Source organism: Falco peregrinus, chromosome 13, assembly GCF_023634155.1.
Source record: "Falco peregrinus isolate bFalPer1 chromosome 13, bFalPer1.pri, whole genome shotgun sequence".
Taxonomy (NCBI): domain Eukaryota; kingdom Metazoa; phylum Chordata; class Aves; order Falconiformes; family Falconidae; genus Falco; species Falco peregrinus.
Window position 1 is genome coordinate 14880603 of NC_073733.1, and position 27812 is coordinate 14908414.

Consider the following 27812-nt stretch of genomic DNA (forward strand, 5'->3'; position numbering starts at 1 on the left):
AGCAAAACCCTTCTAAGGTTTCTGAGCAGCTTTTCTAATAGAGCGTATTAATTCTCTGTCACCCGCCTCTCGCTGTTACCTTCATTCTGGTCTCCCACCATGGGAGGGAACGATGCCTCCCGCCTCCCGCCTCCCTCCTCCCGCCCCGGGCGGCTGCGGCCCCTCAGGGGCCAACCTTCGGGCAGAGTTTCACTGCAGGGACACTCGCACCGGCTGTACCGGCCGCACCGGCTGCACCGGGCACCCGCACAGCGCCCGCGGGGCCACCCACGGCCGCACCGACCCGGCGGGCCAGCCCCCCGGCAGGGCAGGCGACAAAGGCGCAAAGCCGGGCTGCGGGGGGAGCGGCTCCGCGCTGCGGGCCGGGGCGGGCGGAGTCACACGCGGCCCCGCCGGGGCTGCACCGAGGCCCCGCCGGCTCCGCAAGATGGCGCCGCAGCGGACACATGCGCCGGGGCCGCCCCGCGCCCTGACGTCCCCTCATGCGTCATGGCCGCGCCCCTCCCTCCCCTCTCCGCCCGCACTTCCGCCCGGCAGGGGGCGGGGCCGGCGCCGGTCTCGCGAGAGCCGCGCGGCCCCCGCCTCAGCCGCCCGCCCGCCCGTCCTGCCCGGAGGTGGCGGTGGCCGCCCCGCGCTGCGCTGCCGGCGGCTGGGCCCGGCGCCGCCATGGCCTCCGACAGCGACACCGAGGAGTTCTACGATGCGCCCGAGGACGTGCACCTGGCCGGCGCCTCCCCCGCGCCGTGAGTCCCTCGCGGCCGCCGCCCTGCCCTCCCCTCCCTCAGCGCGGCCCTGAGGGGAGGCGACCGCCCCCGGCCGTTACAGCCGTTGGGGAGCTCCGGGGGGCGGGAGGCGAGTCCGCCCCGAGCCCGGCGTCCCCCCGCCGCAAGGCACGGGGCTCCGCGCCCCGGGAGCGGGGTGCTCGGCCGCGGGCAGGCGGGGCTGCGCTCGGCGGCGGGGCGGCGGGCGAGCCCCGCGGGCAGGGGGATGCGAGGAAACGGAGCAGGTCTGGACGTATTTTCCCAGGCTTGTGGGGCTGGTAGTGGCCGTTACCGTGATGAGATCACATCTGCCTGCCTTGGGCGGGCAGCACGGAGGTTTTGGAAAAGAGGTGCAGAGGCGAAATCGGGACCGACAGATTTACTCCCTGAAATACGATAAAAGTAACAGATTTTCTGAGGGGGGGGGAAAAAAGAGCAAGTTTCTTCAGCAACAGGCGAACTGTCGCTGCGTGTAAAAACTTCTGGTGTGCTCGGTCATTTGGTTTTAATGGTGTTGCTTCGATGCATCTTGTATTTAGCTAGCGTGTGGTTCTGTGCAGCAAAGTTGTAACAATTTTATCGTGTAGATTCCTAGTGCTGTTACCTCAACGCTAACTCTGTCACCATATTGTTGATGCTAGCCAAATACGCTGCTGCTTTTAAAATTGTAAATATAACTTTCTGGTTGCATGCTAAGCGGGTTATGGCTTGCATCAGTTCTGTTCCTCATGTAGCCTGGACTAAACCTCTCCATTGTTTGACCTTGTAGGATGAGGTTTCATGTAGCTTGTTCAAAGAGCAATAAGATATGGATTGTGGGATCCATTCATTTGAAGCTTTAATAATTGAGTAAGGGCTTGGTTTAATCTGTGTGTCAGTGGTCATTGGATGCCTAGAACAAAGGAAAGACTAGATCTTTTCTCGTCATGCACATATCCTGTATCAGAGCTTTTATGAACTTAGCCTTTTATATAGCCTGGTGAAAAGCATATCTTGGCATATGCTTCCACAAGATGTGGTAAGGCAAATTAACAGCACTTGTGCTGAAATGAGGTTTTCCTCCAGCTGTTTACCTTGCCCAGGCACTAGTGATCATCAAACTGTTCTACCAGTTCCCATAACCCAGAGTAATTGACAACAGCTGAAAACTAGAAACAGCAAATACTATTAAAAAAACCACAACCTGGAACCTGGCAGAGTTGGGACAAGAGAGGGTGATAGTGTGGAATTTGTGTAGTGAGAAGCCACAGGCAGGAAGGGGGGACCAGGCCTTTTGGTAGAAATGAGCCATTAAATCTGGCCCAGCTGCACATCCTACCTTTTATTCGATAGAGATAATGCCATATGTCCTGACCTTGAAGATTTCCACCACCTGTATCTATGTAGAACTTGATAATATGAAGTCACTCACTAGAAATTAAAGTGGAAGATGCTTTTGATTTTTCTGTTGCTTTTCCATAACTCATAAAGATGCATCATTGACTCAAGTCAATAGAATTCTGTCAGCTTGAGTCAAGTAAGGAGGTGATCTCGGAGGGATTAGTTTGCAATACAGAGCCTGAATCTGTAATTCAGTCTGCCATCAATTCTGCACTAACAACATGGAGAGTGTTTTCTTTAAATAAGCTTTGAGATTTCTTAAGAGCTAATTTCACATTTACATTGGACACTTCTTGGAAGCAAGCTTGTAGATTGTAGTTTTGAGACCCATGCATGTGTAGTGATGTTGAGTTGGGACCTATGGGAAAAAAAAATCAAAACCTTCTTATGGGAGGAAGGGCAATTGAAAACAAATGCATGTTGCCCTCTGCAGTTTGAAGTGTTTCCCCATGCGTTCGGTGTTGTGATGATCAGCAAAAACACTTGGGAATCTTTTTTGGCAGCATATGCTATAGACAGTTTTTAGCATGGCAGTTTAGATGTGTTTGCTCTCATTAAAAATGTGGGTTTTGTAGCTTCCTCCCGCCTGCCCTGGCTGGGGAAGTTTAATAATTGCTGATATAGAAATTCCGAAAGTGGTGACAACCGTGTACATAAACATGCTGACTTCTTTGCTAGGCTTGTTTTATTGTCTCATGATGTGCAAGAATGGAATTTTTAAGTTCAATGTAAGCTCCCGCTTCCCACTGTAAGTCAGTAAGTACTGATGCTTAAGCCCCTCTCAAGGAAACCACTATATCTGCATCCTCACGTACATATATAACTGGTGCTCTTTAGGAATTAATTAGCAAAAATTGCAGAACTTGTTACAAAATGTTTCCTTCAGATGATAGTGCACAGAGATAGCTCTCCTGGGTTGGTGGCTTCCCTAAGGTGAGGTGTGTTTAAACCAGATGTTTGGAGACTACTGTATCCCCTGTGTCCAGGCCTATATGCTTCACTTCTGTAGATCTTGCCTTTTATGTGCAATTCTACATTTGACAGCATGTGTGGAGAGTGTCGATCGGTTAGATAACTAGGTCCCAAACAACGTCTGTTTCTATGTGCTTTTCTAGTCCCTAGAAAAATGCTGTAGCTGCTGATGTGGACTGATCAGTGAAGGCATCTATCTGTTGTGTAGTCAGAGGAGTGGAGAGGGAGAAGTAGTGTGACAGAAGATGCCCTTATTTAACCTCTGTCAGTCTGCTTTCAAAAGACTATAGGCATGGAAGAGATTTGGAAAAAGACTCTGAAATTGAGGCATGAACTGCCCCATGAAGGAGGATGTCAGTTTTGAGGGAAGGAAAATACGAAGTGAAGCACACTTGTTAGGATGCAGGCAGGTGACAGACCCCCTTATATTTTATTTATAAGAAAAGTCATCTACTCACTCCTGAAATTAAGAACTGTCAAACCTAATAGTTTGAACATCATATGCCTACAGTAAGGGGCAAGTTTGTTCCTAGTGTACTCATACCCTAAAAATTGTTATGAGAAACCAAACAAAGGGCACTGGGTTCAAGAGATGATGTAGATAATGAGACATATCCTCTGGTACTTTGATTTAAATTCTTGAATTCTAACTTCAGTAGTCCTGTCTTTTTTTTTTTTTTTTTTTTTTTTTTTTTTGAAGTTGCTTTAATGCTTTTCCTGAGGAATCTGTTTTTCCTCTATGTAGGAAGCTAGATAATGTTAAATTGTGTCCTCTTGACATGTGGGACATGCTTACTACAACTTTTTTGTTCACGTGTATTTTAGCCAACATGCAGGCCTGATCTTGGCAGCAAACAGATGGAGTGAAGTGTTAGTTACATTGCTGTAGTGACTTGCAGCACTGCAGACAAGTTTCTGCGTTCTGAGTTAGCCCAAGTTCCCACACGCTTTTCAAGGGCAGCCCAAACAGTGCATTGCAGTAATGAATGTTTGTGGTTTTGAAGGTGTGGACTGCCACAGAGAGCTGCAGGGAGAGTAATTGTAGCTTCCAGGCCAGCTGTAGTTTAGAGGGAAGAAAACATTGTGTGCCTCTGCAGGCTGAAGGACAGCAGTAAATACAGTTACCGGGCTCGTTGTTGAACCTGTATGTTCTGTACAGTGTACTGCTGCCCTGCATACAAGTTAAACCTCTTTCCATCTGCCTGTTAGCACACCTGCTTCGCAACAATGTACATCCTCCCAGGAAGCAGGCAGTGTGCTTCTGGGATTTGGCCAAGGCCAGGCATTCATATCAGGGTTTTTTGTTTGGGGTGGTTTTTTTTTGAAGGTCTAAAAGGTTTTGGGTTTTTTTCTGTCACAAGACTTAACGTGTTGAAAATGTGAAGCTTAGTTCAAATAGGTGCCAGGCTGGAGTTACCTGATAATGGGAATGGCAGCTTCTTATAGTCTGGTCAGTATGAGGATGCATTTGACAGCTGAATAAATAAAACCAAAAAGTTCTTCATGACTTTATTTGACTTTCAGATTTATCAGGCATCTTTTTATATTTATGCAGGTGAAATTGGGTTTTTCTTTGAATTTTGTTTAATCTTTGTAGATAACCTTGAACCTCTCCTTTGTTAAACTGGTGTTACAGTGGTTTCACTTAAGAAAACTTAGGTTAGAAATATTTTTTCTGAAATGCAATCTACAAGATATATTTGCATCAATTTTTAAATCCCACTGTTGACTAAAAAAATTGTACTAGACAATAATTGTTTTGCTTTATGTTTTCTGTGGAATATGCCAGTCTTTGTGTTCTGCCTGATAACCCTGTAAAGCTACAGACCTTTCAAAGCAAAAATCAGTATTTGATCATTGGATTGATCTTTACACAAATCTTTTCAGGCACTTTCCACTATATATACTACTTAAAAAATGCAAGCATTTCAGATACTGCATCTGTAAAACTAGTGGCCTTAAAGTAAAAGTGGGGAATTGAGAAAGCTGGTAACTTCAGGTGGTTGGAAGGGCAAGACCATTCCAGAGTAATGCTGAGCTACAAGAGATTTCAATTATCATACTCGCTCTGTGGCTGACTTTGTCTTTATAAATGTAATAGCACATAAGCAGCAACTCATCACAACTAAGGGAGCAGTGGTGCTTACAAACACATAGCTCAAACAATCTCAGGCAAACTACTAAACTCATTTGGCTATAGTATAAACTGACCTGAAAGTGATGTTAAGGCCAAATAGTTGTGGAAGCTTTGCAGTGTTTTAAAAGCATGTAATTTCAATGATAAAGCTTCACCTTAATGTTTAAGATAGCTCAATATAGCTCACATAGATATCAGCACTGTTTTATTCTGTACCTGCTAGCTCTGTAACCTTTATCGCTTCCGCAGCTTTTCCCCAAGGTGAGTAAAGCAGGACAGTGGGAAATAACACCTGTTTTAGTCTGAGTGCAGATTTTTCTCAAAACTAATTAGCTAAAGAAGTCTTGAAAAGGGTAGCAATGTCTTTTGAACCTCATATTTTGTGTTACCAGTGGAGGAATGATTTGCCTGTACCAGAAGTGACATGCTAGTTGGTGGGAAGTGTCACAATAGAAACCCAAAGTATCTATTTGTGGTTAAGGGATCTGCATTTTATTGAGGTTGTAAAGTCTAAGCAGTGCCTTGTACAATAGGACCCTGTGCTGAAGTCTAAGCATTAATGTTGTAATTATAAATATATTTTATTGTTAAAGTCATCTTGTGGATTTAATGATCGGACATGTGTTTCTGCCACTCTTTCTAAGGAATTCCAGGAGTTGATAGTGGAACTGAAAATGTTTCAGTAACCGGAAATTCAACACAGGCAGTGGCCTTTCCTGGCAGTATGTTTTGGGAGACAAAAGATGTGTTTGTTTTTTAGGTCAAAACACTGATTTTGCTTTTTTTTTTTTTTTGCCCATTGGAGTTATTGCCTTCTAGGAGGATTATGCCTCAAAACAGTGTTACAGATATTGCGTATCTTAAATGTCAATATCTGACAGAAGTATCTAGGTTTAAGTTGTTAAATTAGTTAGAAATTACATAGTCTTTATATACCAATCCACTGTAGTTTCTTGTTTACTTAACCCTGCTGTATAAATGTGACCTTTTCTTTTTGTGATTAAATGCTTTCAGACAGTAAAGAGAAAAACTGCAGTTCTTAAAAATTAATTATAAAGAGTTCTCTTTTTCAGAGGGTATTGTCTCTTGAAACCATCACTTTGGAGGCAGGAGGGGCAAATTAGACAAGAGATCTCTGTATCTGTCTGTATTGCTTGATACAAGATGATACTCAAACCTGTCAAGTGTCACTGACCTTGGTGGCCAGCTCGGATGCTTGTACAATCCAGGTTGCAGATCATTTGATAGTAAGCTTTCAAGGAAGTCATCTGTAACTTGGTCTCTACTTGTGACTGACAAACTAGTAGAATCGTGGAACAGCCCAGTTCAGAAGGAACTTAAAAACATCATCTGGCCCAACCTTTCAACTTATTATTAAGAACTTACTTAATGAGTAAGATCTTGTAATCAGAGTAGACAGTGCAATTAACTATTTAAATATATTGTGGAGTTCGGAAAGTCTTGTGGAAAGTGTAAGTTCCGGATATATTAAGATTTGACTGTTCACTGATTGAGTGGTGACCTGAGGAGAAGTAATTATTTGATACCATTCCCCTAAGATACCTTGTTCTTTCATGTAATTAGTGAAATGAGAGGTTGTGTGTGAGTGAATGCTAATGCAAGTTCACTGTTTCAGAGTATCTATTTTGGAAAATAGTGCAGAAGTAGTTCCATCCTGTTGTAATGTAAATACTTACACTGAGCATGATGATTAGGAACAAGACCTTACATCTGCTAGAGAGTCTGAAGGGCAGAGTGGCTATGGTAGTGTTGTCTCTTCGGGCATTTGATTTGCAGGCTACTAGAGCATTTGTACTTCTGCTTTCTGAGAGTTTTGCTTTCTTTGATGTCCACTCTGTGCTCCCTGTACATGCTAATTTTAAATTCTCTGTAATGCACAATGCTGTCAAATGTGTACTTGGAATGGTATCAGTTTATTAGAAACCAGGACAGCGTGATAGAAATATGATTTTGAGAAGATTCTGCTGAGAAATTTTTCAGGGATTGTAGAAGCTGCGGGTCTCTGCATTGTAGACAGTTGGGCACTTAAGTCTATTTGAAGCCTTTTATGTAAAAGAGTGGTATGAGAAACATTCACTTTGTTGCTTGTCTAAAGTATCAAGTATACATTCACTGTAAAGGAAAACAGTGTTATGGACTATTTAATATGAAGCTTACTGTCAAAAGAGATGGTATTTTTTTCTTTGAGCTCTAAGTCTGTCTTCTCTTTCTAACAGATCACCAACGAGAGTTGGATCCCACGTATTAAAGGTGAGTTTCTTCTTAAAATGAATCAAATGCTTGTTGATGAACACAGAGTTGAGCATTTCTACCTAAAGTAGGTGTGCTACAGTAGCCCTAACGTTTACACAGACAGGAAATTACAGGCTTTCCCTTGTTGTAGGTAGCAATTGTGCTTAAGTCTCTTGAAGTTTCAACTTTACTTTTATTTAGGGTATGTTAACATATCTTGAAGCTAATTTTATTCTGAAATGTGTATGTGTGGTTTAATTGAGCTGTACTTAATTACTGGACGACCCTCTTTCAAGTGATCTGTGAGTAATAAGCAAGTCTCTGCAGCACTTGTTTTTTCGTCTTGATTTATACAAAATAGTTGACTTTGCTCTCTTCTGTCTTCAAAATAAGAAAAATTTCAGTGTTTGTACTTCAAAAGCCTCCCCTCTAGGCTGTGTGAAGATAAAACACTATATTTAGCTTAATGAGACAGCGTTGCCGCTTCCCACGCAGGTAATTGGTATGCTGCATCTGTGCATAGTGACAGTGGGGCTGAATCTGGCACACGTTAAATAGGTGAGGAGTTGGAACCTTGCACAAATAACACTCTTTTCCTGGTCTCAGAAGGGCCAAAGGTGATGCTATGCAACGCTTTTACGTAGAGGAAAGAAGGCTTGACGTTTTGTCTGCAAAGTGTTGGGAAGTTGTAGTGAAAATAGTGTTTCTGATTTGTCAGCAGTACTCTGCTCTGAATCAGTCATCTTTTTGCTATGATACCATATCTTAAGGCACCTCTTACGGAACAGAGCCTTATCCCCTATTTTGTGTTCTGTTTAATGTCCTTTTAACGATTAAGTATTACATGTGTAAGTCTTTCAAGAAATATAGGGGGTTTTTTTATCTTTTTAAGTATCTTTCTAACTCCCTTGTTCAAGGTCTTCCTAAGTCACTTGTTCAAAGCTAAGTTTCTGAGTGTGGAAAAAAGTTGTTTCTCTGCTTGGTACCATATCATTTCAGTGAATGTGTGACTAATGGTATAGTTTGTCTTGGAACAGGTAAGAAATATTTCCCAAGTCCAAAGTTTAACAGGTGTGTGAGTTTAATGTCAACAAAATTATAAATTAATATAATGAGCTTCTGTAGACACTGATTACACTGAAGTATTTAAGTCGTCATGCCTTTGAAGATAGATTTTAGTGATAAAGCAAAGTAGAACTTGCATTAGCTTAGAAACACTTTGTGGAAGGAGGGTGAGGGAGTGGAGAGGGCGGAAGAATTTTTCTGTAATTGTAGCTGTCTCTGCATGATATGCCATTTCTTGGGGTCAGAACTCTCAAAGATGGATGTCTACAAGAGTTGTGTGGTTTTTTCACACATAATATATTAGTATGCTATGAAGATTCTGTTTGACTAGCTGTCTAAGGAAAAGTCCAAGGAGAAATGCCTTAGATAATCTGTACCAGACTGTCGGTCTAAATCTTGTCAAGGTCCAAAAAATATGGGGAGGTCTTTTAAAATACCTGTTTAATAGGTATCTTGTGCATATCCAAAGCTGTATAAGTGGAATTAAATTAATAGCCTAACAAAAAGAGTTTATAATGGTAACAGCCTTTGGGGGATTTAATGTTGTGGGGAGGCACTTGAGCCCTGCTGACTTCAAGGGAATAGAGTTGCGTATCTGTAGACAGAAAGGAGGAGTAGAACAGCAGTTCTGTATCTCAACTCAGGGAATCAGTTGATAAATGTGTTTTTTTTTTTTCCTTCATGTTTTAAGCCAGGCAACTAAATTCTTCAAGTCATTTGTGAGAAGTTTTTCCTCTTTTGTGAGACAAATACAGGCTTTTATCTGCAGCTTAGGTTACCAAGTAGACTGTGCCAGGAAGGTCGGAGTGGAATAAGTTGCATGGAGATGATGTGCAGTCTCCATCCTTGGATATAGTCAGAACCTGACTGGACACATCTCTGAACAACCTGCTGTAGTTTGCTCTGCTTTGAGAACTACGGAATCTTCAAAGGTCCCTTCCAATGTCAAGGTTTTTATCAAATTCCCCTTCAGATATTCCTGACGTATATGCTTACAGGCAATGCGATCTTGTGCCCTTTCAGTACTTAAAGGGGGCTTGTAAGAAAGATGGGGACAAACTCTTTAGTAAGGCCTGCTGCGATAGGACCAAAGGGTAATGGTTTTAAACTAAAAGAGAGTAGATTTAGACGAGAGATAAAGAAGAAATTTTTTATGATGAGTTTGCCCAGAGAGGTGGTAGATGCCACATCCCTGGAAACATTTGAGGTCGGGCTGGATGGGGCTCTGAGCAACCTGATCTTTTTGAAGATGTCCCTGCTTATTGTGGGGGGACGGACTAGATGATCTTTAAAGGTCTCCTCCAACCCAAACCATTCTACATTTCTAATGATTCATGTACAATGGAAGATGCATGAAGAAGTTCCCGCTAGACCACGTTAGCTGAGGTTAAAACAAGTTTCTGGTTAAAGCAATATCCTTCTATGGTATAAACTACTTGCTTTTCTGAACCTAAGTTTTTCCAGGAATTGATGGATGCGTTCACTCACAAATAGAATATTTTCAATTCTGTTTTAAGAGTTTCTATAGAATAGCCATACTTAACGTGCCCAAAGTGTGATCTAATTCTACTATTCCTAAGGCTGCCTATCTTAAGTAGGATTTATTTAATTATTTTTTTTTTAAAAAAAGTAAATACAACTGAAAACTATTACGAAGAATTACTATGTTATTTTGGTGCATGAGGCCACCTTTAGTGAATTGCTTTTATTAAGTCTTTGGTAGGATATGTCAAAGTGATGCTGTTTGCACATCTTAACTATACTTCAAGCTGACTTTGCATCGGTAGTATGATATCCTGGTATTTGATTATAAATATATAAAGAATAAATTGTATACCCAGCTTTGAATATTCATGCAGCCTTTCATCCAAATGTTCTGAAAATGTTTTTGGTTTTTGCTTAAGTCCAGTCATTTCATTGTTCTGCTGCAGTTTATTTAGGTTTTGGAAGGATCTGCATGAAGATAGCAAAAATAGACAATGTGCACTAGGAGTAATTGTAGAATGGAAGAATCAGTGTCAGATCCTCAAAAGCATATTTGTGGCCTCTTGATAGAACTGTCTGATTCAACCCGGAAATTTCTAAGGAAGCTTCTATTATGTGGTGATAATATGATTCTTGCACCCTTTCCCACAGCCTGATAAAGAAAAAAATACAGATTTTCTTTGCTGCAGGTTATTAAACATGTATGCTTCTCTAAACTTCATGCTACCTTCAATTTTATTTTAGTTGAGGTTGAAACCACTTAAAAATAACTGCCTTTTTTGCTTATTGGTATACAGGCTTTCTGTGTATGGTGGGTGGTGTGAAATGCTTGTTTGTACTGTGAATTGGTGTTTAAACATCTGTCTGGCAGCAATAACATCTGAAAATGTAGCGGAATGCTTGTTCTTTATGCTATTTAATTTGTTGTAGCTATATTTTTGTTAGATCATCTTACTGAAGAACTTACTACCATCATACCTTTTTTTTCCATAGGATATGGATAGCAAATTACACAAAGCTGGAAATGAAACCTTTGTACAAGAAATGAAACAAGATGATTCAAAAGAGGTTAGTTAAATACGGCTTTGTGCTTCCAGCATCACACTGGAAATATTAAATAATTTAATGATCAGCCTTTATCCTGAAACTAAATAGATTAGAAATTGTCATTGATCTTAGTAAGAACGTTCATCTAAAGGGTAAAAATCAAACCAAGCGTTCTAAAAACACATTTAGAATTCACCAGTGTTTAATTATTTGTGTAACTTACAGGATCATATTTAGCAGTGCATGAGGCATCTGAAGAGAAGACAGCTTTTGTTTGCTAACTTTCTCTTAAAGTATATTAAAGAGGAATGGGAATTAGTCACTTTGTTATCTCTTTAGTTTTCGTCTTCGGGAAATAGCTGTTTCTGCATGTAGGTTCTGGTCTTCAGGATTTTTTAAAAGAACATATTTTGTATTTAAAACAACTCTTCAATGGAAGAGTTCTTGTAGACGTTGTACGGACTGACTGGTAAATGTACCCTTGAAATGCCTGCTATTTTTGACAATAGAATGGTTTGGTTTTGTTTCTTAAGATTATTGACAGTATTATAGAAGAAAGCCAGAAGGCCCAACAACTAGATGATGATTCTTTAGCTTCTAGAGGAGAAGAACTGACTGTTCCAACTTCAGATGCAAATGTTTGGATTTCTGGAGCGGGTATTGTTAGTAGTATTCCAGAAGTATTAGCTGCTAAAATATCATTACAAGAAGATGCTAGAGAACCGGTATATCAGAGTGTGTGTAAGGACACTGAATTGGAGTCTGGGAAGCTTTTGTTTACTCCTAAGCAACAGGAAACTCATAAACTAACAAAAGAAACAAATGCAACTGACCATAAAATGGGTGAAACTGAAGCCCAAGAAGAAACATCAAAAACTGAGGACATAACAGACAAGAAAGGGGCAAATACTTTAGAACAGGTGGCTTCAGATTTATCTACCAAAGACCTTTCTACAACAGAAGAAATGCCTCCAGCAAAACCGCCAAGGCAGCTTACTGTGGAACCTGATATAGTTGCTAGCACAAAGAAGCCTGTCCCAGCACGGCCACCACCTCCAACAAATGTTCCTCCTCCAAGACCACCACCACCTGCAAGGCCAGCTCCACCACCCCGGAAGAAGAAGAGCGAACTGGATTTTGAAGTGCAAAAACCTGGTTTAGAAGGCAAGTATGCTATTTTAGATAGGTTTATTTATCTACATGGTTACTATTTTTGTGGTTTGAGTGAAGAGTCATTCGGTCCTGTGATTTTAGTTCATCTGTAAACGAGCAAAAACATTTTTCCACAATCTTAACTTCTTACAGTGGAGAAATACCCTTTTGCATTACAAGTGTTCCTAATTCATAGACTTTGTTGTAAACTTAACACTTCCTACCAAAATAGCTACTTCTGTAGCAAGAAGTTGCCTTATCAATGCAGAAACTAAAAAAGTTACACGCTTTAAATAAAATGTGTGCAATCTGTATTTGCATAGAAATAAAAGTCAAGATGTAGACAGATCTCATGAAAATGAGTAGTCTTGGGTTACTAGGGAAATGACTAAAAAAACCCCAAACTGTTAATAAAACTTAAGAGGACTAGGGGTGAAATCATGCCTGTGCCTCCAACTATATATTAAATACATAATTGATAAGGCAGATTGGTGACAGTTGATGTTTAAAAAAAATCAAACTTGTCAGAAAGGATGTTCAGGACTGGCACTGTGATGTTAGGATTCTTAACAATCTGTAGCCTATCTATGGCAAGTGTGACGTTCTTTCTAATATGAGTCTCTCTTCAGTTTCTCGAGAGAACTTCTCAGCTGGTGGTCTTTTAACTCCAAGTACAGTGACAGAAGGTGTGCCCAAAGATTCTCAGCCTTCTTTGGATTTGGCAAGCGCAACTAGTGGAGATAAAATAGTCACTGCACAGGTATTGGGAAACTGTTCAATAACTAGGTTTAAAAGTTCAATAACCTTAACATTTTCTGTTACTTTAATGTCACAGTGGAGATAATGTATTCTATACCTGCAAAATTTCAGGAAAATGGGAAAGCAGCTGATGGCCAAACAACAAATGAAGTACTTGGACCACAAAGACCCAGGTCTAACTCTGGAAGAGAACTCACAGATGAGGTATTAATGAATGTGATCTGTACATAGCACCTTCTTCTGGTTGCTTTTCCAGTCTGTTGAATGAATTAGAGTAGTCACATGTCACTCCTTGTACTCTAAACCACTACCTGCTGCGACCAGGGATGCAAATAGCAGTGATGGTGTAGTGGCTTTCTCCACCTGAGCACTTTGTGGTCCCCGAGTCATATGTGGTATTAGCATTTGAAAGTGTGAGCTGTAAGCGATCTAGAATGCTATGAGTTTGTGTTTGTAGCTATGCAGACACATTACAAGATTTCATGTGAGGAAACACCAGCAAACTCGGCGTTTTGTCATGCATCTAAAGGGGGAAGGAGTCAGCAACAGGAGAATGATTTTTCCTCATATTAAATATTTTCTTCAGTTAGTAACTTTACTTAATCCTGATAATGTTACTGGACTGCTGCCCATTTTCATTTGTCTTTATCTTTTTTAACTATTGCTGAACAGATGTATGTGTTCATGAGATGCTCCAAAAAAAAGCCCTTTTCCTTTGTGTAGTACTAGTTAGGTGTAAATGCTTTTTCTCTGTAAGTAAAGGTTGTCTTTGACTAAACCTGAAGAACAGCTGTTAGAATATCTCAAAGGGGAAGACTTTGATGTCTTAATTACATAATATGTTTGATGTTAGCATAGACGGTGTCAGGCAGTGGCTGATGTCTGTATAGCTGCATTTCTGATTTATGAAATTGAAGCTTGTGATGATGCGTAATTGTTCATTTATGTATAGTGGTTGATAATGTTTGCACTAACACACTAAAGGCAATTTTAACATAAACTTAGTCTTTGTAAAATAAATATATAGGGAGCTACAGAATTTCCCATTAAGATAAATAATCTGTAAGATCAGATGATTTCTGTTTTGCTCTAGGTTTTGGAGTCTAATCAAGTCATCTTGATTTCACATCTTACTTTTTCCATAGGAAATTCTAGCAAGTGTAATGATAAAAAACCTTGATACAGGTGAAGAAATACCCCTGAGTTTGGCAGAAGAAAAGTTGCCAACAGGCATTAATCCCCTGACTTTGCATATCATGAGGAGAACTAAAGAATATGTCAGGTATGAATGATGATAGCTTTCAGCCTTTTATCACACTGTTGCTCTTGTAGTTTTGCATATGTGGAGGCTGCTCTTATGCAAGTAAAGAGAGTCCCAGTCCATCTGTCTCTGACTAATTTGAGTGGTAATTCCCAGTTGTCTATGAACAAGACTGTTTATTTAATTCTTTTAAGTTGACTAAAAGTTGATGGTATTGCTGGAAATTTACAGGCAATTATGTCTGAAAATCCAGCTGAACTGCAGTTAGCGCTTGAGGCACTAAGTGTCATTTCTATACTGAATTAAACACAGTTTATGTGCAAGCACTGTATGGTGTTCATGCTGCCACCTCCTGTAGCTTTTTCAGGGTTTGATTTAGTAGGCTTTGGTCCTTTGAAGATTTGTCATCATCAGTATAGCTGACTACTTTGAGGTTTTCCTCTTCTCAACAGAGCTTTAGGTCCTTCTAACATGTAAAACTGAGTATGTAAACTTTGATAGAAAAATACAGTATCTTAGTGATCAGGAAATTGTGTCAGTCTAGGTTTTTTTTTAAAGGGCTAGGTTTATATGAATTTATACATCAAACAATTTTTAGGTTTTTTGCATTGCTATATTAGCACTGAGAAGCTCACTTCTGTAGAACTATACTCTTCTGCGTGCAAACTTCTGTTTCAAAATTAACTACTACTAATTTGATCTATGGAAAGCAAAGTATGAGAGCAAGGTGGCATGTTACCAGTTCTAGTAATGTAATATATTTTGTCTGGTCTTAGCTTTCACAGTGTCACAGTAAACTTAGGTTTGAAATTTGTGGAAGGGAGTAATGTATCTTTGGCATTTGGACAGTGTATACAGTTTTAGTATCCAAGGTGCCTAAGAATTGAAAGATCTGTTCTATTACCTGATTAACATCACATCCATGGTTTTCCACTGTGTTGCATGAAGGAATAAAGAGGGATCCTAAAGTGCAGATCCTACTTTAATGATTTTACAGTCAATTTAGATTCATTATGGTTTCATATTAAACAATCACTTCTCTATTTCCTAGTAATGATGCAGCACAGTCTGACGATGAAGACAAAATGCAGACACAGCAAACAGATTCTGATGGAGGGAGGTTAAAACAAAAAACGTAAGATACTGTTTCACGTCCCTACAAAGAAAAGACAGATTTTGGTTTTCTAAGCTGAAGCTCCCCTTCTGACTTCTGAACAAGTATCTTTTAAGTACAAGCGACACCTGAATTTGGATAAGCCCATTGCTCTGCAGTTGAACTGAAGATTACACAACTGCTGGCAAATTAAATGCTTATTTTAAGAAGCTGTAATGGAAAGAGATAATAGTGTATTTCAAATCAAAACTTTTGATTCATAATAGTGAAAAATGAGACTTTGCCAGTGTTGTGTGTTGAAAAACTGCCCTTGCTTTTTAAGGACCCAGCTGAAAAAGTTCCTTGGCAAATCTGTAAAGCGAGCAAAGCACCTTGCTGAAGAATATGGTGAACGTGCTGTAAATAAAGTTAAGAGTGTTCGGGATGAAGGTAGGTGACACTTTTTTCATTTTATACATACATATATAGTTTTAATAGGGTAGTCTGTTTATCCTCGGGCTTCTAGGAATCAAAGCTGGCTGAGGGACATATACTGCTGTATTCTGCCACTGTACAGGTGATGATGTGGCTTTTTAGAGTTAAAGCTTGAAGTTTGGTAGGCATTTTAAGACTAGCAGTTACAAGGATGAATTCTTGTAAAATAGTAGTTGAGAGACTTTTTCAGCTAAACCAGTTGAATACTATAGGTTTTGTTGTGCTGTTAGAAAGCTGTCTGGATATCAAAATGTAAACTTATTTGGGAATTTATTCCAGAAAAGGTAGAAATTTAATAAAATCAGATTGTTTTCTGACAACCAGTGCCTCTAGCAGAATTCTCATATAGCTTGATCTCCTGTTAGAAGATTTCCCGACTGCAACTAAATTCTCCCCTTCCTGTTTCATCAGTGTTTCCTTCAGACAGACTTCTACTACTGCAGTAAGCCAGTCTATCCACAGCCTGAGATAAGCACCATAGAACTGCTGCACTTTACTAGAACAGCTGCAGTTTAGCATCTTACGTTGCCACTGGCCGTTTGCCCCAGCTCTTTTGCAATTCTGAGGCTTCGTGGACAAATCACTGGACCATTTCAGTGTATTCAGTCTGAGGAAACCAATACAACAATTTTCAGTACACATTAAACTGACGTAAGTCATTAGTGCAGGATCTGCTAAAGACCCAATAGAAAGAAAGGGACAGAACAAAAATGGATAGCAGTTCTTATTCTGAGTGTACAGTGTTTGGATTCACTGCAACCTAAAATTAGCATAGATGTGTTTTTAGAACTTAATGCAACAGTTCTCTTCTTTTGCTTTAAGATCTTAAAATTGCCTATAAAAACTTGCTAATTCAAGACTAGTCTGCTACCAAAAAGTACTGGCAAATGCTTACTAATAAATAAAATGTGTGCTGCTATATGTACAGCTGAATTTGTGTTCCTCTTAGTTTTCCATACAGATCAAGATGATCCGTCTTCCAGTGATGATGAAGGGATGCCATATACAAGACCAGTTAAGTTCAAAGCAGCACATGGCTTCAAGGGACCTTACGATTTTGAGCAAATTAAAGTTGTTCAGGATCTCAGTGGAGAGCATATGGTAGGTCTCAAATTTAATCTGTGGTTTTGCTGAACCTGTTTAGCCTGCAATCCAACTTTTTGTTTTCATCTACTTGGTGATATTCAAAAATGACTGTCAGGTTTATTCTTTTTAAAGAGCAGTTTCATTCTGAAAATAATATTCTGGCAAGAAATTAAAATTTAACAGTTCTTCGGGGTAAAAAAGTCTGTAGGTACTCAAGCTTCAGGGATTATCCAGAGCTTTTCCTTGAAGAGTTTTGGTATCGAGTGGTACTTGGTTTCTTGGTTCCTGCAGTTACAAATTTATACTGAAATAGGCTATGTTTCACTACGAGAACTGAGCACAGAGTAGCAAGCAAATAAACTAGTCTGCCTATTAGAGGCATGAACACAAGTATTGAACAGAAATGCTAGATAGGTTTTGGAGGCAAAAATGGGGAGAGATTAATAAGGTATATGAATCAGAATGATAAGGAGGGGAGAGACTGGAATTACGGTATTTGCAGAGGTGCCTGTGGAGAGTGAGGCAGAAAAACTACCTATTCATCACTGTTGGAAGTGTGCATGCTGCCCTTCAGAGTCTGAAATACGTTCTAGTATTCCTGTCTTTCCAGTTTCTACTGCAGACAGCAACTGTCTGACAATTGAAATGGGGTACCCCATCTTCAGGTGTTAGGCTAAGGATAATGACCTACAGCAATCAGTTTGGTGACTGGAGATTGCTAGCTTGTCATCCACAACTAAAGTTTCCAGTCCTACCGGTAATCTATCTGTGGTAGTTTCCATCATGCCGGTATTTGACTTCTTTAAACCTAGAAAATCCCCAAAAGCATCCTAAAAGGTTGGTGGATTCAAATGCCTAATGGCTGTTTGTTAAATAACAGGAAGAAGTGGAATATTGCTAGTGTGGTACTGTTGTTTTTTATTGACTGCTGACTCTTCAGACTTTGCAGTGGAGAAAACGGTTGTCTCCACAGACTTTGTAAAATCCCCATGCCAAATCTGGATTTAACAAATCTTTGTAGTACTCATTTTGGTTGCTGGAATTGATGTTACCAACCAGAATTTTTACTTAAAAAGAAAGAAAATAAAGATGTTAGCACAGCTTGCACGAACTTCAAGTGCAGCTACAAATACTTGCCAGATGTACAAATCAAATAGCAGGTTATAAGTCCCACGGAACGCTGGCTGGCTGACTGTTACTAACTGTGCCAGTTTCACGTAGGATGCTGTGGTAGTGCTGAGCTCCCTTAACTCCTCTAGTCCTACAGTAATGTGCCCTGTGGGCTGTTTCTTTCAAACGTTTTTGCAAGAATGTTCCACAATCCACCAGTCTCGACAATTACTTTTCACTGTTTGATCTACACTTTATTGTACTTGTGGTATCTTGTGTATGTACTAAATCTTGTCAGTTGACATTATAGAAAGGCTTTTTGGTATTGAAAAAAGCACTTTATGTAACTTCAACAATGATGTTTTTGTTTTGACAGGGTGCAGTTTGGACAATGAAATTTTCACACTGTGGTCGTTTACTTGCATCTGCAGGACAGGACAACGTAGTAAGGATATGGGTTTTAAAGAATGCTTTTGACTATTTCAATAACATGCGAATGAAGTACAACACGGAAGGTATCTTTCTATGCGTTGCTTGAGCTCTAAAACACTAGAAATTCTAGTTATTTGGGAGCTCAAAGTTGACCATGGTGCTTCTGCCTGTTTTCTAGGCCGTGTTTCTCCCTCCCCATCTCAAGAGAGTCTGAATTCTTCAAAGTCTGATACCGACGCAGGGGTACGTACACTAGATACTGGGGGGGAAGAGGTGGGGGGCTTACATTGTTCTGTAATGCCATATCTTCGTTGTTGCTTTATCCAGGCACACATTAAAGAGTTCTTGGCTTGTGTCTTTGAGGCATAGACAAACTGTCTTATCAATAGACATCTTCAGTCAAATACTGATATCCCATGCCTACAGGGTACAAGCAGGAAAGTACATCACTAAACTTAATGTATTACAAAATATGCATAGCTTTGCTGGGGCCTTCTGCCAGAGTAAATTTCTGAGTGAAATGCTAAAGGGGAACAAAAAATCTACATTGTTGAATTTCCTGTCTTAGAGGTTTTGCCTCAGAGCATTACTTATGGTCAACATCTGACTTGATGCCGTTTCTGAGGAAGGCCAAACTGAACAGTGATTAGTCAGACGCATAATAAAACCTGACATATTTAAATTTTTCACATCTGTGTAGAATAAAATGGAACATGACTGACGAGAAGTATTAAGACACTCTTACTTGTAGAGTGTTCAGATACTTTAGTAAACTTGCCATTGAAGTTAATGTAGTTAAGGTTAGGGTTTTTTCTGGGTTTGGTTTCCAGTAGTGTAAGAAACAGATGACAAAAATCGGGGTTTAAGCAAAGATTTTGGCAGTAGCGTTATTTAATGTGCACTGTTTTGGGAGGGGGGAGATGAGGGGAGGGCAAGAATCTTTTTTTTTTTTTTAACCATAGTTAAGTGAATAAACTTGCTTAGTCACACATACTAGGAATGTTGTTTTGACTGTATTTTTGCTGAAGAGGTTTTGTATAGGTACTTCTAGAGTGGTGGTTTTATTATTATTGTTACTTTGTACCTGTTTATTCTGAAAGAGTCTCTTATTAGGAAGTTGTTATTCTTGATGCAGGCTAGAAACATGGAAACTAACTCACAGTTTGTTCTAAATTGGAATACAGTTTTCAAGGTTGATATACTTTGTTCCAAAAACTTATCTTCAGGCATTTGCTTAAATTGCTGTCAAGTTTATCCCATTGAATAAAAGCTATGTGGATGGAAAATGTAGAGCTTTGCAATTTTAGAATTTCAAGATGATGTTTTGTAGCCCATTGTACTTTAAATTTACTTTGGTTTATTGTAGAGTCATAAAGAGTTACTCTTCAAATTGTTATTGGCCCTGTACTTTTTCTAAGCAGTAATTGCTTGATTATTCATTTTTCCAGCTAACATTTTGTGATGTTTCTATACATTTCTCTGATAGATTTGCAGTGGAGTTGATGAAGACCCAGATGATAAAAACGCCCCATTTCGTCAACGACCATTTTGCAAATACAAAGGACATACAGCAGATCTTCTTGATCTTTCCTGGTCTAAAGTAAGCACCTTAATACAGACAGTTCTCTTGTTTTCATTGTTTTCTTTTGTCAATTGCCATTGGAACCATACAACTAAACAATATGAAACAATCACTGAAGTTAAGAGAAAATATTTGTAGAGAGCTTACTCCAGCTGAGATAGTTGGGATAAAATGAACAAATCTCTTGGGCTTGTATCGTTCAAACTTGTCTTAAAAAAATTAAGCTAGTAACAATTACAATTGTGTATTCAGTAGTGAAGTTAAATTGTTTAGAGTTGGAGGAATTTCCTTTGAGCTGTGTGATTTCTGATTTATGGTGTTACCGCTCCTGTCTTTAGTATGCTTCACTGGTGTGTTTTTTGGGGTTTTTGGCAAAGTGCATAGATTCTAAAGTTGCTGAATATATACCTGTATCTAAAAATAAGAGAATTACCTGACAATTACCTTATGCTTAACTTTGAAAATTTTTCACATAAAGCTTATTCAGTTAATTCTCCTCGTTGGAATACAGTTATAGTTTTAAGAACACAGTCTGGCTGAAGGATCTTAGGCAGGAGAGACTGTCACTCCTTCTCTGAAGCCTGTTGTGCTGTGTCTTCTCTGAATGCTTTAACTACTTTCCAAGTATTCATTTCCATTGACATTCTTCCAGAAAATTTTCTCTGTCTGAACATCAGTGTACTGGTCTTAAGGAAAGCACCGATCAGTAATGATAATTTGGATAAAACATTTTATCTGAAAGGATAAAATTAGGAATTTCATGTCAACAAAGAAATTGGTAAGGCTTTACCAATCAGATTGCTTTTGTATTTTCTGTTACTTTTCTGTCTGTTAATAACCATGGAACTCTCTTGTTTCACAGAATTACTTCCTGCTTTCTTCTTCTATGGACAAAACTGTCAGATTATGGCACATATCAAGAAGAGAATGTCTTTGCTGTTTCCAGCATATAGACTTTGTCACCGCTATAGCATTCCATCCAAGGGTAAGTGTAATCGCCTTCTTTCTTCTAGAGAGGCAGAATTTGATATTACAAGAGTTCTTCCCCCTTTATTTTCAAGTAAATAATAATTGTTGAATAATAGAGCGTGTGTGCTTTAAAGATACGGCTACTGGGTAATATTCTGGAACTTAAAAGTGTTCGTCTTCACTAAACTTTACTTGCAGTGTCCATTTGGTTTAACTGTTTGTAGGCATGATGTGGAAAGTGAGTTGTCTATTGGCTATAACATCATAGCTGGTATAGTTTTGAGTAACTTTGGAAATTCTGACTTTTCACAATGAGGGATATTGTAGTTAAATATGGGGGGGGGGGGGGGGGGAAGCAATAATGGAGTTAATCAGATTGTCCAGAGACCACGGAATCCTTGAGGATGTTTAAAGCTTAACAGGATATAACCCTTTACAGTCTGATCAAACTGTTGAGGCTGTCTTTGCTATGAGCAAGGGAGGTGGACCAAAAACCTCCAAAGATCCTTTCCCAACCTATCTTATTTTATGATTTAAAAAAAACCCCACACAGTCCTGTAATGAAGCTTCCTAATATAAAATTCAAGTAGAGGAAAAGCATTTTTCAGTGTTCTGTGAACATACACAACTGGTAGGTGTATGAGGAACTCTGAAAGGAGCTTTCAACTGCTGACAAGGTTAATGTTTTTCTAACTTGAGAGAGTAAAAAGTAAGTGTGGTAAGTGAACAATTTTCTCACTTGAGATATACACACTACAAGTGTGTTATCTTGTCAAAAATCTGTAAGAAATTGAACTCTTATTTACCAGTAATTTTAACATTGTCTTTTCAGCTGCTTTAAAGGTTATAATCAACTCACCTGAGAGTTCTTACTTGGAAGATTCTGGAGAGATGCTGTTTGGAAGTCGGGCGGGAAGGTTTTAAGGAAATTAGGGCATACTCGTAGCACAAGTGGAGATTAATGTAGTGTGTCCTCTCAGGATGACAGGTACTTCTTAAGTGGTTCATTGGATGGGAAACTCCGACTCTGGAACATTCCTGACAAAAAAGTGGCATTATGGAATGAAGTAGATGGGCAGACAAAATTGATTACAGCTGCCAACTTCTGTCAGAATGGCAAATACGCAGTCATAGGTACATACGATGGAAGGTGCATCTTCTATGACACAGAGGTAAAAACTTCTTAAGACTGGGTATTTTTTCATGTTAAATAACAGATTTAAGAGTCATGCTTATTTAAATATCAAGAAACGAACCTATTTGAACTTGAAGCAAATTAAAGTTTCTGCGCAATTATTTCAAATCAGGATGTGTTTTAATATCTTCTCAGCACTTGAAGTACCATACACAAATACACGTGCGTTCTACCAGAGGCCGAAATAGAGTTGGAAGAAAAATCACTGGCATTGAACCCTTGCCTGGAGAAAATAAGGTACTGTCTGTCAGTGCAACTTTGGCCCAGTAGTGGAGTCTGATATTCATATCTAACGCTTATTAAATTTGTGCTGTCTTGTTTGTAGTCACTGACTTTAAATCACAAGTCTTTTAACACTACTAAAATGGACACTAGTCTTTGCTGATTTAGTCTAATACAGTACTAAATAGTAGTGAACCAGAAATATTTTTCTAAATGGCATTACGCTCTGATTAATGTAAAGGTGAGAAAATGCTTACAGATGGCTTTTGGCGAAAAATTCTTCGGCATAACTAACCCTTCTCAAATTTAATGTTTGTGTGGAAATGTATTTCGTACAGAAGCTGTTACCCAAACCAGTGTACTCCATTCTTCAGAATCAGTCCTTTTATTTAGCTTCAGTCTTCAACAGCTCTTATCACCTATATTGTACTTTTATCAATGACACAGAAATTACTTAATTCCAAAGATGTGCAGAAGATTCAGAAATCAATAGTGCCTTTGGGTTTGCATCCGACGTAGTGCCTTCGCGTGTTAGATGATGTAATAAAACACAGCTCAGCATGAACTCTTTTGAAAACAAATAAGAAGTTCTGTAATCTGATGGTGATGGTGTTCCAAGAGTTGTCACAACTTTGTTGCATAAATTACTTGACTGCTATTCTGCTATACCCTTTTCTTAGTGTCATCTTGAGACTTACTGCTAACCTACAGTGCTCTCCACTTCTAAGATACCGTAAAAGGTCTAATCAGCTGAATGCCCCTTTGCGTTTTGACAACCCTTTCATAGACTTCTCTGTTCCTTTTAAGTACATTTAAGCTTCTCGTCTGGAAAACATGAAAAGGAAGCAAACTCATATCAACCAAGAAAAGCCCAGTTTGTTTATATAGCAGATAGTAGCCTCTGATCTGTGCTTCATGATGGATAGGTCATGACTGCAGAAATTTACTTAACTCGAAAGTTCTGCTATATTATTGTGGAATGTGTTCCAGAATAGCCTTTGCAAATTGATGACTGTTCTCGGGGCCCACATTTTACTTCAGTAAAGAGCAGTTGTTCTGGTTCAGATCAGCTGGGATGATCCTGACAGTGAAGTTGTGATCCGTTGTGTGTCCGTTGACAGAAGAGAGAAAAATGTTATTGTCCTGAATCCTGTTCTGCTGCTTTGGGCCTATTGTTTGTCTCGGTCACTTTTTTTTTTTTTTTTTAATCAAAAGAACTGAAATTCTGGCTGTTTGAATGAATTCTGTTGCTCCTTCTTGGGCATGCAAATGGTTTCCACTCCTAAATTTTATTTATTTCTTTTCTAGATACTAGTGACATCAAATGATTCCAGAATCAGATTGTATGACCTAAGAGATCTGTCTTTATCTATGAAATACAAAGGTTATGTCAACAGCAGCAGCCAAATCAAAGCCAGCTTTAGGTAAGACAGTATTACAACAATAGAGTTGTTGGATTTGGGAAATGCTGTGGCTGAAGTATATGAAGTTTTAAGTAACGTTTACTTTGATATGAAACTGATCCTCTGAAATGTCACTTGGCTCAGAACACAGAGGTAACAAAAGGCTCTGATCAAGAATGACAGCTGCCTATGAGCAGGGAGCTTCTGTGAATGAGTGAATCCTTCAACAGTCCATTACTGTTGCTGTAAACAGAGGAACTGTGCTAGAACTGTTGGGGCTGGGACACTGCATCTTTTCTATCCTCCATGATAAATAGGTTTTATTTCCTTAATTTTGTCAGGTTTTGTTGCAGGTGGGTTGGTCACCCAACTGTTGCCCAAGCCTGTCGGTCACTGCCTGTGTATCATCACTGTCAGGAAACAGCCTGCAAATCTGAGTTGGGATTCTCTTTTTCTCTGTGCTGGCCTAAGATGCTTTTCTGAGTTTGAGTGTATTATTGTGACTATCATGGCAATACTGGGTTTTAAGGTAGTAAAAGAGAGGGGGTAAAAGGGGGAACAGAACAAAAACTCCTCTCCCTTCAGTCTTGCAGGAGCTCAAGGGGAAAAACACTTGGGTATCTGTTTAACCTGGATGTTTGAGCAGGGGAGGATGGCAGTGCTTAAAGAATAATGCTAAGTTTAAACTCGACTGTCAGCTGTTGACCTTTGAAAGCATCTTTAAGGCTGACCCAGTATTTCACAGAATAACTGAGGTGAGAAGGGACCTCTGGAGGTCATCTTGTCCAACCCCCCTGCTGAAGATTAATTTCCCAAGTTAAGTCATCCCTACTTACAGGGCTGGAGCATAGTTAGTGATAGAGTTTAGGTATGTGGTATGCTCATGCAGCAGGTAAATTAATAGTAAATACTTGAGATGGATTTGCAGGTACTGTTTTTCTCTGTCAGTGTGCATTATACAGTCATCTGGTTGCAATCTTGTTGAATGCCTTTCATCTTCTACCTGTGTAGATTATTTTTTTTTTGCCCATGACTGTATTGTAAATAATTCCTGTTACACAGTCTCAGATGTTTACACAAGTTTCATTTTCTTGTTGCTGAGTATAGATGTTAGACTAACTCTCTTCTGTGTCAGAAGCTGCAGGAGAACAGCTGCTGTGTGCTATTAGTGAGAACTATTTCTTTTGTCCCGAGGGAGAGCATCAAGAAACCTGCACGCACATTCATTTGAGGCCTAATTGTATTTTTGAGCTGCAGCCACTAAAGGATTAGTGTGAATTGTGAATTTGGCCTGATTGCGGTTGTAAAGCTGCAGGTCGTCTGGAGAGCTACTGTAATGGTTGCTTCAACAGCTAAGAAAAGTAATGTTTTTCTTTTTTTAACTTTTTAGCCATGACTTTACCTACATTGTAAGTGGTTCAGAAGATAAATATGTTTATATTTGGAGTACATACCATGACTTGAGTAAGTTTACATCTGTAAGAAGAGACCGTAATGACTTCTGGGAAGGCATTAAAGGTAAAAATCAGCTTTTGATCTTTGTTTTATCAAAGTGTATGTGATTTAAAATATTAAATACTTTTATCTTTTAGTTTTTATTTGCTCAGCAGTGCTATTAATCTATTTGAACAAATTCTTAACATAGCAAGATGCCCTGTAACTGGTGCGTTTTCAGTAAGTGGACTGTCAGAAACCTTGTCCAGAGGAAACTCTACAGATGCGTGATTGGGATGGGAAGAGACAGTAGCTAAAAAGCTTGTCCAGAGATTCTGTATGAGATTCTGAATGAATGTAAGGTTTTGCTGGCAGAACTTGATTGTATAAGTGTAGAAATTAAAATAATTGTAATCCTTAGATCCCTTACAGATAAATGACTTTGAAAATAAGTGCAAGCTCTTTTTTTTTTCTTTATGGCAGTATTTCAGAAAAAAAACGCAAACCCAACTCTCTTATCTCCTACACACACACAGAGCTTTTGGGAAGTGTGGGGCCGTGTTTATATCAAACATGTTTTGGAGCTCCTGCCAGTTAGTTTTAGGCACTTACAGGAACTTCTGAGATCCATGAGTTTATAAAACAATGACAGTTGCTCCTTGAATGATGAGCTTACCTGGTGCCAGCAGCACTAAGATTCTTGGGTATTTACTAAAATTTATGCCTGCTATTCTTGTAAAATTAACAATTCCTTGAAATAAGGTAATCAAAATTGGATTGTCTTTCTGAAGCGCACAATGCAGTGGTTACATCTGCGATTTTTGCTCCCAATCCTGGTTTGATGGTGTCACTGGAAACTTCTGAAAAGCAAGAAACTGAAAGTAAGGGAGAAGATTCTGAAACATCAGATACCATACCCTCTGGTAGGTGTTTGAGATGAGCTCCACTTGATACCATGGTATGAAGAGAAAAAGATTATTAAGAATTGCAGTGTAGAATGGGGGGTTCTTGAGAAAAAAAGCCCTTGCAGTGGCATTGACATTTATTCCTACCTTATCAGTTGAACATTTTGGCAGCTGTTGCATTTTTAAAATCTGAGAATGTGAAGTGAGGGGCATAGCTGTTGTCCTGTGTACTTTAGAATTAGTCTACCTTTTTACATGTCAGGTGTAAAAAGAGCTGTACCAACATATAATGAAGAAAACTCCCTTTCCTAGAAATGCAGATGTTTCCTGTTCTCTAACCAATACATCAAGAAAGTGATAGAGGAAGAAGGGTGTCACAGTGATAGCTTGTCTTTTAATGAGAGCTTGATTTTTATATTTTCTTTAATGAACTAACAGTTTATTCTCTTTCCTTATTAAGGAGCTTTGAAGACAGATCACACAGAAGTGCTTTTATCAGCTGACTTTACTGGAGCAATCAAAGTCTTCATTAACAAAAAGAAATATGTATCTTAGTTGGTTTGCAACTGACAGCATAAAGCTATGGTACTGTGGGATTAAAATTCTATAAATAATGTGGGCAAAAGCAAAGTATCTAATATAATAATGTTACAGGCTGATTTATTTTTAAATCTTTATTTTAAGGCTACTTAAATATTGGATCTTTGGAAAGCAGTGTCTGCCTATTAACACCTGGGCTTGTAGAATAGAAAGGAATGTGTAAGAGTAATCCTGCCAAACATTAGACTCTAAACTTTCTATGAACAGTTGTTTAGCAACGTAATTGTGAACCTGCACAGGTTTCTGCACGAAAACGTATTCACACATGTGTGTGCCTTGTGGTTACATGCACTAATTTGAACATGTATCAAAAGGATTTTAGTGCTGCATGTGGCCACTAGATGTCAGGAATGGGGATGGGAAGGGAAGGTTGGAGATACGGCTGAAAAAATACTGAATGATCGTCTGATCTTTGCACAAAATTCCATTTGAGAAAGGTCTTGAATTTGTAGTAGCTATTGTTCAGAATTTTAAGTTATGCAAGTTTTTGATGGGTCAGCAACCATGTGTAAATGTTTTTATAAATTTCTCAACTTCAGGACGTGAAAATTTTTGTTGTCTTTTAATTGTTGTGGACTTTAGATTCCTTTCATATATATAATTTTTTGCACACTGGAGCACAATACTTGTGTAAAGAAGTCTCTCATTCCTTGTTCACGGGCACCAGGATATATTCACCTTCCAGACAAAATTAAGCTGCATTAGAAAGTTCTTATATTTTACAACTATGTAAAATAAACTGTTTACATTTTTTAAGCATTGTAGCTTAAAGTTTTAAGTTCTTCTCGTTTGTTTAGTGCCACTGAATTTTGAAAGTCTTTGTAAATATTCATATAAAACACCTATGAAGTAACATTCTGGGTATCATAACCCATGAAATGTTATTGATGGTAAAGTGTTTCAGAGAACAGATGTATCATTAAACTTGGTCACACACCTGGAAATTGTTGCTTCTTTTCCATTTTGATTCATAAATTTGCCTTTTGACTAAGTAGTTTTGCTCTGTTTCTCAGA

The 27812-nt window shown here is 39.1% G+C and overlaps 1 protein-coding gene across 1 annotated transcript; it reads left to right on the plus strand.

The window, feature by feature from the left end:
- Nucleotides 1-568: 568 nt before the first annotated feature.
- On the plus strand, nt 569-27742 carry WDR44 (WD repeat domain 44). Its single transcript, XM_055818037.1, has 20 exons — nt 569-743; nt 7488-7521; nt 11047-11121; nt 11634-12264; nt 12882-13012; nt 13123-13215; nt 14157-14293; nt 15324-15407; nt 15709-15815; nt 16810-16961; nt 18433-18571; nt 18667-18731; nt 19975-20088; nt 20933-21055; nt 22020-22211; nt 22370-22471; nt 23765-23880; nt 25250-25377; nt 26085-26216; nt 26659-27742. The coding sequence occupies exons 1-20, from the start codon at nt 667-669 to the stop codon at nt 26751-26753; spliced, it is 2727 nt and encodes a 908-aa protein (XP_055674012.1). The 5' UTR covers nt 569-666; the 3' UTR covers nt 26754-27742.
- Nucleotides 27743-27812: the final 70 nt, after the last annotated feature.

Excerpts from the sequence above, each read along its gene's own strand:
- WDR44 (XM_055818037.1), top strand. The coding sequence starts at position 667 with ATGGCCTCCGACAGCGACACCGAGGAGTTCTACGATGCGCCCGAGGAC. Across the intron at positions 7,522-11,046 it reads TTGGATCCCACGTATTAAAG|GATATGGATAGCAAATTACA; the intron begins GTGAGTTTCTTC and ends TTTTTTCCATAG. Across the intron at positions 13,013-13,122 it reads ATAAAATAGTCACTGCACAG|GAAAATGGGAAAGCAGCTGA; the intron begins GTATTGGGAAAC and ends GCAAAATTTCAG.